The 13,144-nt window shown below is 29.9% G+C and overlaps 2 protein-coding genes across 13 annotated transcripts in view; one reads left to right on the forward strand and one right to left on the reverse strand.

The window, feature by feature from the left end:
* Nucleotides 1-13,144, forward strand: part of LOC105115963 (putative disease resistance protein RGA1) — a 42,630-nt gene that overhangs the window by 2,518 nt on the left and 26,968 nt on the right. For 4 of the 12 annotated variants that reach the window (XM_011013062.1, XM_011013064.1, XM_011013068.1 and 1 more), the window contains exon 2: nt 10-275. The exons of 6 other annotated variants lie outside the window; for them this stretch is intronic. In XM_011013062.1, the coding sequence (XP_011011364.1) occupies nt 10-275 (266 nt within the window). Of the gene's footprint in view, nt 1-9; nt 315-13,144 lie in introns of all 12 variants that reach the window. 2 more of the 12 variants (XM_011013069.1, XM_011013070.1) reach the window with 1 other exon arrangement.
* Nucleotides 8,676-10,448, reverse strand: LOC105115962 (protein DJ-1 homolog D-like). The gene is made up of 3 exons (XM_011013061.1): nt 10,238-10,448; nt 10,034-10,150; nt 8,676-9,264 (listed from the first exon to the last, which is right to left on the reverse strand). Exons 1-3 carry the CDS (start codon nt 10,250-10,252, stop codon nt 8,761-8,763), a joined length of 636 nt encoding a protein of 211 aa, XP_011011363.1. The 5' UTR covers nt 10,253-10,448; the 3' UTR covers nt 8,676-8,760.

Consider the following 13,144-nt stretch of genomic DNA (forward strand, 5'->3'; position numbering starts at 1 on the left):
AAATTCAATCTCTTTCCCTTTCCCTTCGTATTGTAATATTTGAAGAGTTACCAGCAACTCTTGCTTTACCAGAACAACTTCTTCAGGGATGTGCAGAATCCTTACAAACATTCATCATCAGAGGCTGTCCGAACATTGAAGAAATGCCAGAGTGCATCAGCAATTTAAATAAACTTCAAAATCTTGAGATCACTCGTTGTCCAAGGTTGAGCAAAAGGTGCCGAAGGGGAACAGGAGAAGATTGGCCCAAGATCAAACATATCCCTAAAATCAAGGTTGACAATGATTACAGTGGTGAAGAAACATCTGATTAGGTACGGTTGATGAGTATTTAAATTTATCATATTTAGTTTCACATTTTTATCATAAAGAACAAGACAATATACCTGTAGAAAACATTCAATTATCATGATAAAATGCAAGTTAACTAACTCATCCAGCAATTTAAATTTATTTGAACTTAATACATCATTATTAAATTCTATGTTTGTGTAATTTCATCAGGTTTACTACTGTGAGGGTCCTGTCGGCTAAGATCTTCTACAACATTTTGTCACTTCTGAAGATCAGCTTAAGGCTTGGAGTGTGCTTTGTGTAATTTCCCCTGCCTTGATTTCCTTGGCTCGCAGTGTGTGACGATTTGTCATCAATAAATTGATAAACATTTGGTTGTTTAAATAAGATAAGTTCAATAAAATAAAGAGGTAAACATAATTATGTCATTGAAATTAATAGAATTATTTCTTATACGTTTTTATGTGGAGTAAATTATTGTTTTGTCATTAGGCTTTTAAACATGATTTTTACATAATCCTTCAAACAATTTTTGAATATATTAATTTTTATTTGACATTACTTTTTTTTCCTTCCTGAGCCTTGTTTTTCATAAATTTTTGAGATATTTTTATTTAAATTAATTATTTTTTATAATTTTAGATTTTTTAAATATGTTATCATTAAAAATTATTTTTTAAAAAATAAAAAATATGTTATTTTAATATATTTTCAACCAAAAATATATAACATTCATCCCAACCAATTTTTGGAAAACCGTTATTCACTTTTTCTCGTACAAACATTACCTCCTCGTCAAAACAAGCTAACAAGCTACTTTCCGACACCACCACGACCACCGCCATCTTCTTGGAAAAAAAAATGACCCTCAAACACAACTTCTTGCTTCCTTTAACCAGAAAAACCGAACTTTAGCAGCGCCGCCTTCACTATCTATACCACCACAACCACCCTGACTCCTTCCCTAACAAATTCATCTCTCCAGTACACGCCTTCCTTCGCTCTTTTTGTGCAATCTCCACCGTCGGCAAAAACCTCCCCTCTCTCTTTCTCTAAGCTAATTATTTAACCATGTTTTAATCATTTCATTTTCGCTGATAGATAGCATCAACTTTCACGGATTACAAACTCTCTCTTCATCACCTACCAGTAAACTCTGATTCTTACTATCAGAAATTATTCGAAGTAAATGAAGTAAGTTATTTTTTTTTTTTTAATTTATGTGTTATTTTGTGATTTAGTGAATAATTTAAAGTTTTGATTTTGAGTGAATTTAATTAATTAAATCGGCGCCATTATGTCAGTAAAAAAATATTTTAAAAAAAATGAAAAAAGAATAGAAAAAATGCATCAGAAGAAATTGATTTCCAAAAATAGTCCTAAATGTTCTCTTATTGTAAGATTGAGTTTTACTTGGCAATTAAAAGCATATCTGGGCTGAATTAAACAGATGGATCAAATGGATAAACAGATATCTACCTATTAAAAAGAGCACGATTGCATTATATTAGTGATTTTTTAAAAGTATTTTTTATATAAAAATAATATTTTTTTATTTTTTAAAATTCATTCTTGACTAACACATAAATCGATATAAAAAATAAAAAAAAATTAAATAAAAAAAATCAAAAAAATCAAAATTTATTACTAACACTGTCAAAACAAAAAAACGATCGATCTCTAGATTTGATACCATGGCGTGGTTGGCCCAAATATATGATAGTGGTAGAGATTATCAGATAGAATTTGGAGCTGAATATGGTGCTCTTCCATTTGTAATATATTTACTCAGACCTGGTTTTCGTCATACAGGATTTTATAGCTAAAATATTAAACGAAACCAGGTTGCAGCTTGCAGAGGAGGCAGGGGTGGTGCTGTGAGCTCTGTTTTGAAAATCTATGTGCCACCAGCAACAAGCAGCTTAAATTTATCTAATCATCGTTATCAAGCTTTAATTTAGCATTAGTGACTTGAATTTGGATCATCACTATCCAGATATTCCTTGTGCAAAAGACAAGGAGTGCTCCTTTTTGTTTCCTTCACGTCATTTTCCTTGCTTCTAGGCCATGGGATGTTTCTAGGCCAAGATTTACAGAAATGGACATTCTCTGTCATCTTCACCCTCACTGAAACAGCACTGCTATTTATCCCCTCAACCTTCTTGTTTTAGAACTCAAAATCTTTTCTGGCAAATCCATCAACAATTCCAACTATCCACCAGTTGAAGGCACAAACTTTATCCAGCTTCTCTACTTCGACTGGCTCTATGAGCTTATCGTTTCTAACTCTGGAGTGGATTGTGTATTCACTGGTAGTGTGTATAGATTTCTTTTATATATATAAATCAAGTATTCAACGTATTCATCTTAATATAATAATAAAATCAATGAATGTAGACTTTTTGAAGACATTTTCCCTTATAAAAGATATAAGAAATTCTTTCACATAAGAACTCATAGAAAAATAGCTTAGGTGGTCTCATCAAACTATAGATGAAACATCTATACTCACCATCCAAAAATTCATTCACAGATCTTCAAGAAAAAACTGAAAGCTAATAGAACCATCTGAAAATACAAAGCAAGATTTATTGTTAAAGATTTCAAACAACAAAAAAGAATATAAATTATTTTGCTACATTCTTATCTATGTTAATAATAACTTTTATATGTACATTAATAGTTATTATAATTACTAACAAGTTAGAAATACATTAAATTTATGGGGAAATAGTTTTTTTAAATGATGATTTTGGCATAGAGGTATTTATGAAACAACTTAAGATGTTTGTTGTAAAAAAAAATTAAAATTTATTAAGTTATTATATAGTTTGAAATAAACTTTTAAATAATAGCATGAAAAATTTCACAATATTATATTATCAAACAAGTTTAAAATCAATAAGTTTAATAAAAGTATTTATGTAAAAAATACAAATAAAAATTATTTTATTGCATCTATTTATATTGATGGATGTTAATTTTGGGTAACAACAAATATTAACTAACCCAGGGCCATCTTGCAATGTTGAAAGATCGTCAAGCAGTAGCAGTCAAGGTTGGCCACCGATCCTTTGATAATTTGTGTATTTATGTTGTTGAATCTTTTCTTCGCTTACTACCATCAGCAACCATTGACGTCGCCGCCTTCACTCTCTAGACCACCACAGCCGCCCCCTACTCTTTCCTTGATAAATTCACCTCTTCACATCCACTTTCCACATCTTCTTTATTTATGTTATTATAACACCATTTTTAACCCCTCTTGAATATCTAAAAAAATATATTTCAACGCGAAGAAAATATTTCAAAAAAACAAGAAAAACATTACAATAAGTGGAGGTTGAAAGTCATTAAATAATTAAAAATTTAAAAGCTAAGGACCAAATAAAAAAAGGTATCAATATTCAAGGACTATATGTAATGCAATTAGGGATGAAATTGAGAAAAAATAGTTAAAATTTGCCAAAAATGAAACAATTAAAGATCCAAGAACCAAACTTGGGGGACCTTTAAAAAAATGAAATTTTCCCTCACATCAAAATGTCATCATTTTAAATTGAAAATAAATAAATAAATGCAACGGAGTCATTCTGATGCCTCACTTCACTACTATTTGATTGCTTTCCCTTGATCCAAATCTTTTAAGCAAATCATGGCTGGGAAGGCACCAAAATCCCTTGACAGTGTGTGGTTAACGGTATTGTGTGTGATCTCCTGGATGTTTTTGGTGACCGGAGGTCGCTTAAATCTAGGTAATGTAGGTGACGCGTCGCCCTTTAAGAAGTTTTTTTTTTTAAAACAAAGTATTAAGAACTTTATTTTTAAATAAAGCCTAGATACGTGAGCTGCTTTATACCGTGTGCCCAAGCTTTTTTTATTAGAGGCCTAGGAGCTCTTGAACCTTTCTAGTTCGAGAAACTGAGCTTCTTCTTCTTCTTCTTCTTTTTTTAAATTTTTATTCATTATAATTGTATTTTATGTAACGAGCTTTTAGCTAATGACTCCTAGACCAATTGGTCTTAGGGCATTAGGTGTTAAGGCACCCCTACGAGCTTTTAAATATTTAAATATTATTTTCATATATTTTTTAATAAAAAACGTTTTTAAAAAATAATTTTAAATGTCACAGGAGTCATTCGATAAAAGTCCAAATGACAGCTTGGAACATGCTGGCTTGCGTTAGGTGCGCGCGTTGATCTCAAAATATTTCTTTTTAAATACATTGAATAATAAGCTCTCAGAACCACCAAGTTTTCAAGCTATTAAAATATTTGTCAGAGTTATTGATTCCATTTCATTTTTTTCATCAAACTCTCCCCAAGTCCCCCAATGAGTTCGACCATGTACATTTACTTGTCGGAAAGCAAAGGGACCCTTCTCCACTTGGTCAAATATAGGCAGCCTAACCATCTAGCTGATCATTTAGCTGGTGGGTAAATGATAAGAGCTTGAGATTAAGGAGTTTGCTTTCTTTGTGGTCTCAGGTTTAAGTCATTAGTTGCTCATATGATGGCCACTGAAAACTTACATAGTCGTTAACTTCAGAATCCGTGGGATTAGTCGTAGTATGCACAAGCTGGCCCGAACACCCACATTAATCTAAAAAAAAAATATAGACAGCCATTTACCATCTAGGTAGTATTCAATTCAAGTAATAAACAATTAAAATTAAAAATTTTATTATTTTTGTAGTTTTAAATTTAAGTTTTTTATCACTCGAAACTTATCGTTAATTTTAAAATCTATAAAATTAATCATAATATATTAATTTTAAAATTTATAAAATTAATCATAATATTTACAAATTAATACAAATACTCAAATTAATCTAAAAAAAATAGGCAGCCATGATTTTAACATATCCAGCATTTCCTTGCTTCTAGGCCATGGGATGTTTGTAGGCCCAGATTTAAAGCTATTCCCCTACACATATTTGCCTTATCTCAACTATCATTCCTTCCACCAAATGGACATTCTCTGCCATCTTCACCTTCATTGAAACAGAACTTCTCTTTATCCCCTCAACCTTCTTGTTTTTAGCACTCAAAAACTTTTCTGGAAAATCCATCAACTATCCACCAGTTAAAGGCACAAACTTTAACCAGCTTCTCTACCTCGACAGGCACTATGATTGCCAAACTGAGCTTATCGTTTCTAACTCTGGAGTGGATTGTGTATTCATTGATAGTGTATATGGATTTCTTTTATCTATATAAATCAAGTATCAAACATATTCATCCTAATATAATAATAAAATCAATGAATGTACACTTTTTGAAGACATTTTCCCTAATAAAAAGATATAAGAAATTCGTTCACATAAAAAATCAAAGAAAAATAGCTTAGGGGTCTCATCAAACTATAGATAAAAGATCTATAATCACCATCCAAATATTCATTCACTGCTAGGCTATAAATAGACCTTCAAGAGAAAACTGAAAGCTAATAATCACCATCCAAATATCCATTCACTACTTATTGGTTTCAAACAACAATAAAAAAATATAAATTATTTTGCTACATACTTACTTATCTATGTTAATAATAACTTTTATATGTACATTCACAGTTATTACAATTATTAACAAGTTAGAAATACATCAAATTTATGGAAAAATAGGTTTTTTAAATGGTGATTTTAACATAGAGGTATTTATAAAACAACGTAAGAGGTTTGTTGTTAAAAAAAAAAAAGATTTCAATCTTATTAAATTATTATGTAGTCTGAAACAAGCTTAATAAATGTATGAAAAGTTTAATAATGTTATATTATTAAACAAATTTAAAATCAATAAGGTTAATAAAAGTATTTATATAAATAATACAAATAAAAATTATGTTATTTTTTAAAATTTATTTTACATGTAAAAATTTATTTCAAGCAGTTTTCACTAGCATGTGTTTTCTTGTACTTGTATTTTTTTAATCGTAACTGTAAAATCACTGTTATAGTAAACAATATCAAACACATTTACACATTATCCATGAAAGAATTTTAAGATCAACATCAACATCAACAAGGGATGTTATGGAAACTTGCCATGCATTGAGATGTCATTTTAATCGTAAGGCCCTTGAAAGAACATCAAAGTTTCTACCCCTTTGTCCTTTTCCAAATAATCAAAATCCAAACCAGCTACCAAACACAAAAAAAAAAAATGTTTTTGCCCTAGTTAGCATCAATCACCAGCCCATACATTGAATGACCAAAACTAAAACCACCTTCAATCGTTACAGCTATAATAATTGACCGGCAAATTAATGAGGCTGATAAAAAAAATTCGTGTGCTAAAAAGAATTGTAATTAAATCCAATATAACATGTCATAAGATCGATTTCATTACATTACCGTGATATTAAACTCGACCTGGCATTATATATTAATCCGATGATCTGCTAACCTAGATTACTTGATCTAGGCTAGGTAGAAATTAACATGAATGAAAAGTCAACTTTGAATATAATTAAGATCCAACTTAACTTTTTATTTTTGTAAAAAAAAAATAACAACATGGTTTTAATTTTAAAACAACCTTAGAATAGTGTTGTTTTTAATTGATTTGTACCAACTCGGCTAGCTAATAACCCAAACTAAAATAATTTTAGTTTAAGAGTGTTTTAAACTATTGATGATGCAATGCATTTAGGCTGTCGATCCTTTCATAACTTGTTTCAAATTTTGTGTATTTACGTTTGTTGAATCTTTGCTTACCTTCCAATATTATACAGCTGCATGTGACTGAATGCCGGGATTCTTCCTCTCTGTCTTTCCTTTATCTGTTTTTATTTCCCTTCCAAAAAGTAAACTTTTTGCCATACAGTTTTATATTAGATATGTTGGATCTTGCTATCAAATCCTAATATGCATAGAAAAAGCTCGATATTTCAGTGATTTAATTCTTCCAAGAAAGTCGACGGTTGCATTAGAAGAATCTCTATGATGTTCTCTGATGAATGTGAAACATTCCCTTCCCATACCTTCTTTATAATGTTACAAAATTTTCTTGTTTTTAAAAACTTCATGGATGCTTATGATACATTTCTATGTATATTATATTATTAAAATAATTCTCAAATTAATCTCCCATTGAGGTTTACCTAACTCTTTACATCTTCATTCTTCGGACAATTAACGGAACTTATTCTTGCAAACGAAGAGAGAAGGGGAGGACTCAAGTTTGATGGATTCCTAATGTGCCAAAGTAAACTTAAACTCAACATGCATGCTGTTTTTGCTACTGAGAGTTTAAAAACATAATTAAATATGTATCTAATCAGGTTGTGACGATTGAATGTCACCTGAAGTTTGATTTTGTCCCATGATTTTATTCCTCTCCCCGACACAATCAAAATGTTAGGGTTAACGTTAGGGTGCTACGCACAAGGCATCAATCCTCGTTCGTTTCAACGTTCCCTTATATTTGCTCAAAATTAATCAATCATACTCCTCAAATGGTTCCTCCCATCTGCACATATATTTATATCCATAGAATTCAGCCCTGTCATTCACACATGCCTCACCTCACTACTACTTGATCGCTTTCCCTTGCTCCAAATCTTTTAAGCAAATCATGGCTGGGACGGCACCGAAATCCTTTGACAGTGGGTGGTTAACGGTATTGCTACTCCTAGTATTGTGTGTGATATTTCAATTAATTGTGCTTAACATATAAATTTCTAATTCTAAACATTGCAAGTTCTCTTGAAACTGGGAGGAGAAAGAGCTTTAGGACTTTGAAAATCTAAATTTTTATCTTTCATAACTCTTTTTTCTTGTGGCCCAAACATTACTAGGCCCATAGCCTAATAAGACTCTTAAAAGTCCATGAATCCATTATCCCAGTAAAACATGTAGAAATCAACAAAGCATGAATCCATTAAATTAAACTTCTTATAACTTTTTTACCTAAAATTTCTGAGAGTTCAGTGCAGATGTTATCAAATTGCAACGTTGTAATGATTTATTTCAACATTATTATTTTAAATATAAATATATAAAAAAATTATAAGAAATTAATTTCTTAGACATGTTTATATGTAAATATTATTGTTATTAAATTCAGTCAGTTAAATATGTTAATTTGATAACTCGTTGATTTGACATCTAACCTAAGTCAGGTTCTAAAATAAATAATCGGAAATATATAAATAGTTTGATTTAAAAAATCAAAATAATATTATTTTATTTAAATAAAAAAAAACTAAATAACATCATTTAAAACTAATAACTTTGATATATACTAGGGATTAGAGTTTGATAACTTTGATATATACACCTACTTAAATAAAAAGGTTTAATTCAGTAGGGCTTAGGATAAAAATTGATATCCAACTCAGAAAAGCATAAGAATTGTTAAAAAATAATAATAATAATTTCCAAAATCAAACTCATTAGTATCAATTTGTTTTTACTGTTTAGTCCATGAGAGTTGTCGATCACTTCACTTCACTTCACTTGATCAGTCAGTCCCAATTTCCAAAACCAACTTGATCTCTACTTATCACCCCCAACAATAATCTACTTTCTCGACAAAGAAACAAAATTTTCTTATCTGAACCGGTTATCTTGCCCCCCATTGCCCTCACAAATAGCTGGATGAACTCAGGATGCCCCTCATATGTAGCTCCGGTGATGATATTGCCATCAGCAACACAAGCTTTCATGGTTTCAGGATCAACCCAATGAGCGCCAGTATCAATGAGCACAGGTTTCACAGCAGGATATGCGGTGCATTTCCGACCTTTTACTGAATTTGCAGCTGCCAAGATCAATTGTCCATGGCAAACAGAGGCAATTGGCTTTCCTGAGCCAGAAAATTTCCTGACACAATCCAACACAGATTCGTTCATGGCAAGATATTCTGGAGCCCGTCCTCCAGGTATCACCAGCCCATCATATTTGCCAAAATCAACTTCATCGAATGTTGCATTGAGAGTAAAATTATGACCACGACTATCATTATAAGTCTAAAATCAATAAAGTTCCAAAAAACACCTATCAGAACTAAGTTTATGAAATTGATATGTTATGCTTGTACTTTAATCAATCAGTAGACCTACATCCACCAACAGGTTATTAGAAAAACAACACACATAAATTATCATAAAAAAGGATCTTGATGAACACATAATGCATGTAAAATGATCATCACCACAACCATGCAATTATCAAAATTAGCACTCAGCACAATCCATCAAAGAAATTATCAGATCAATATTATCACTACTACACTGCCACCACAACCGCAACCACCATCATCACTAAGATCACCACGGCCACTACAGGCATTCATTTCAGTTATCACAAAATTATTATTACATTAAGAAAATGTCTTTTATTACCTTATTAATTAATCAAAAATTAAAATTTTAATAACAAATATATGTGAAGATTAGTCTCAAAGTATTAGATTTTATCCACTAAACTACCCAAAGAAGACATACAGCAATGATAAAACCCAATAATCTGCACATTAAGAAGTAAAGTGTGAGGTAAGCAATATATATAGAGAGAGAAAAAACATATTTTGAATAAGTTAAAATTAACTTTACAAATCCATAAAAAAGAAAGAAAGAAAAAAACCTTTCTTCTATTCACCAATTATTGAAAAGAAAATGCTAAAACTAAAGCTTCGATGACTGAACTAAGTCAGCAAATTAATAAGCTTTTTCAAAAACAGCCAAAAAAAAAGAATCCAATATGATGATTAAATGTATATAATGAGGGAGTGAGTTCCTGATAACCAGCAGAATCATGAATTGCAGTGCGGCAAATATCCCCAGCTTTCTTGCCAGGGCAAGCAGCATCAACAGCAATCCCATAAGCCTGCAAAGCTTGAAATGGAACCATAGCCTACAAAAATCAAGAAGAACCCACAATTCTTCATGAATCCAAGATTCAAGAAACACTTCAAGATAGATAAAAACAAAAGCAGCCCACCTCATGATCTTCCATGTAATCACCACCTTATGCTGAAAATTAAGCTTGAGCTTGAGTTCTTTCGTAGTTCTATGCGTCTTCTTGTTTTTATTGTTTTCTTTTTCTTTTTTTGTGGAGTTCGTGAGTTTTATAGAAGTGATGATAATTTCGGCGAGAAATGATGTTTTTGTTATTTATTTTTATTTTTTTTTTTATTTTTTTTTTATAAGCATGGCTAGTTCATGTGCTGTTGTGTCGTGATTAACGCAAGGACAGGTCCAAAATGGTTTTATATTTTCAATGAGCAAATAAATTAAGTCATTGTGGAGAATTTGCGACTAAAAATTAAATAATAACGGAATGAGTTAAATGAAAATAAGCAATAACATAAAATAATTAATATTTTTTATTTAATGTTAAAGAGTATCTCAGAGATAGATTATGCTTCAATTGAGATTAAAAAATATTCTTAATATCACTTAAAAATGACTTAATTATTTAGTTTCAATTTTTTAAAAAAATTATTTAAATATATGTGAGTTACCACACAAAAAATGCATTAAATAAACACTGGGAATGCATCTTTAATTTACTTTTTGATAAAAAAAACAACAACATAAGTTTTAGACGGAGAAAAATGTTTTATGGTATAAAAATTGAAAATCACTTTTCATGAAGATCTAAGAACTAAAGTGATATAATATTTCATTATATATATAACACTTTAAAATATAATATTATTAAAAAAATAAATCACTATTATATTTATATAGGAAATAATATATTAGAATATATTAATATATAATATAAAGGGATATTAATTTAATATATCAGTACATATGATATTTCAATTTAAATAATATTAATTAAGAAAACATATTTGAATACAAAACATGTTATATTACTCATAATCATACATTTAAATAATATAAATTGTATTATAAAATTAGGATATCATAGAAAGAAAAATTATTTTTAATGTTATCTAAACACCAAAAAATATTTGATAAAAATAAAACTTTTACTATTTAAAAAAATTAATAACTTAAAATTTATTAGTTTTCAACTTATTTTATTTGATATTTCAAAAGACCAAAAAATAGTTTTCAACTTATTTTTCATTATATAACTAAACATATTAATAGAGTTTACTTAAAAAAAATATTTGACAAGGTTTTAAAATGAAAAAAAATTACTAACATATTTTACTCAAAAATATTTAACAAGGCTATATGTCTATAATATCATATTTAAAATATTTATATTATATATATAGTTATATTTTATAAAATAAACAATATATAAATATGTGATATTCTTTTTTTCTTCACCATTACACTTTCTATATATGTGTGTGTGTTAGATAAACTTGAAAAAACAACATCAATAAGTGATTATCTAATTTAATTTTCATGATATAACTAAATATTTAAAATTATTTTTATGTTACGGTCAAATATAAAAAAAAATAATTTATTTTTTAGAAATATTTTTTCATAAAAACCATTTTAAAATAATTTTTTTTAGCAAAAACCTTAACTTCATATCAATGGATACATAATCTATCTCAAAAGATACTTAACATTGAATAAAAAAAGATATAAAAAAGAAAATCTCAATTATTGTATATGTTATGAACTACTTTTATTTAACCCATTCCTTTGTTAATTATTTTTAATGATATTAAGGACCCATCTTTCATATCTGTTTTTGTCTTTCAAAGAATATTGGACTTGAAGGAATGTTTTGATGATTTTTTAGGATGAGGGAATTTAAGAGAGGTTAGCATTTAAAAATAGTTTTAAGTGTTAACTCGAGGAGGAAGGGGTAAGGAATTTCAATGATTGGAATTTTTTGTTTTCGTGACATTCCCATTTTTTTAATTCAAAATTATTTTACTCTTGTTTATTCTTCCATTTCATTGTTAAATCACAAATGTATGTTGTTTAAATTCTTTATAATCTTATTTAATTTAAAATTAAGTGTAGTTCAAATATCTTTTGGATTGATTAGGTTGTAATTTGATCATATATAAATACATACATACATAACTGAAATTAATTAACAATACATCATCACCATATCATCTTCAAAACGTCATGATCATCTCAGATTCTAGAGAGAGATCACTTGCTTTTCTACTAAGGTTGTTTCTGCTATTGTGCTTACTTCTTAGGAAGTTTCAAGTAAGGGATAGATTCTAATTAGGAAGATTGTTTCCAAAGTAAGAGATAAATGAAAGAATAAGGGAATGTCAGGAACAAAAATTACAGGCGTTTGTGTTGCCTTTACATGCATGCTCGTAGCTAGAAATCAAGAGGTTTGCCATTCTGAAAACTTAACTTCACTCTCATCTCAATCATTTTTCCTATCAACAAATTCTCCTCTCTCCACTCAAAAAGAAAATGTCAGGAACTTTTGCAACCACCATTGCACAATCCCTTATAGGGAAGGTAGGCTCTTTTGCTGGTCAAGAATTTTGTTTGGCATGGGGACTTGAAGCTGACATTGCTCGTCTTGAAAAGAGATTGAAAGCCATCAACGCAGTGCTGTCCGATGCTGAGCAGAAACAATCAAGGAATGACAAGATTAGGATCTGGCTCAACGATCTCAGAGAAGTCTTGTATGATGCCGAGGACGTGCTGGACGAAATCGAGTGCGAAACTTTGCGAAGGCAGGTGGTGAAAACAACAGGGAGCACCAGCAGAAAGCTACGGCGCTTCTTTTCACGCTCCAATAAGATTGCATTCCGTTTAAGAATGGGTCATAAGATAAAGAGCATCATAGAAAGACTAGCTGAGATTTCATCTCTCAAGTCTGACTTCAAAATCAGCGAGCAGGCTATTGATTGTAGTCATGTCTTGCATGAGGAAACAGTGATGAACCGATCCTTTGAGATCTTTTCCGGTCTTATCGGAAGAAACAAGC

This window comes from Populus euphratica, unplaced genomic scaffold (assembly GCF_000495115.2).
Source record: "Populus euphratica unplaced genomic scaffold, PopEup_1.0 scaffold823.1, whole genome shotgun sequence".
Taxonomy (NCBI): Eukaryota; Viridiplantae; Streptophyta; class Magnoliopsida; order Malpighiales; family Salicaceae; genus Populus; species Populus euphratica.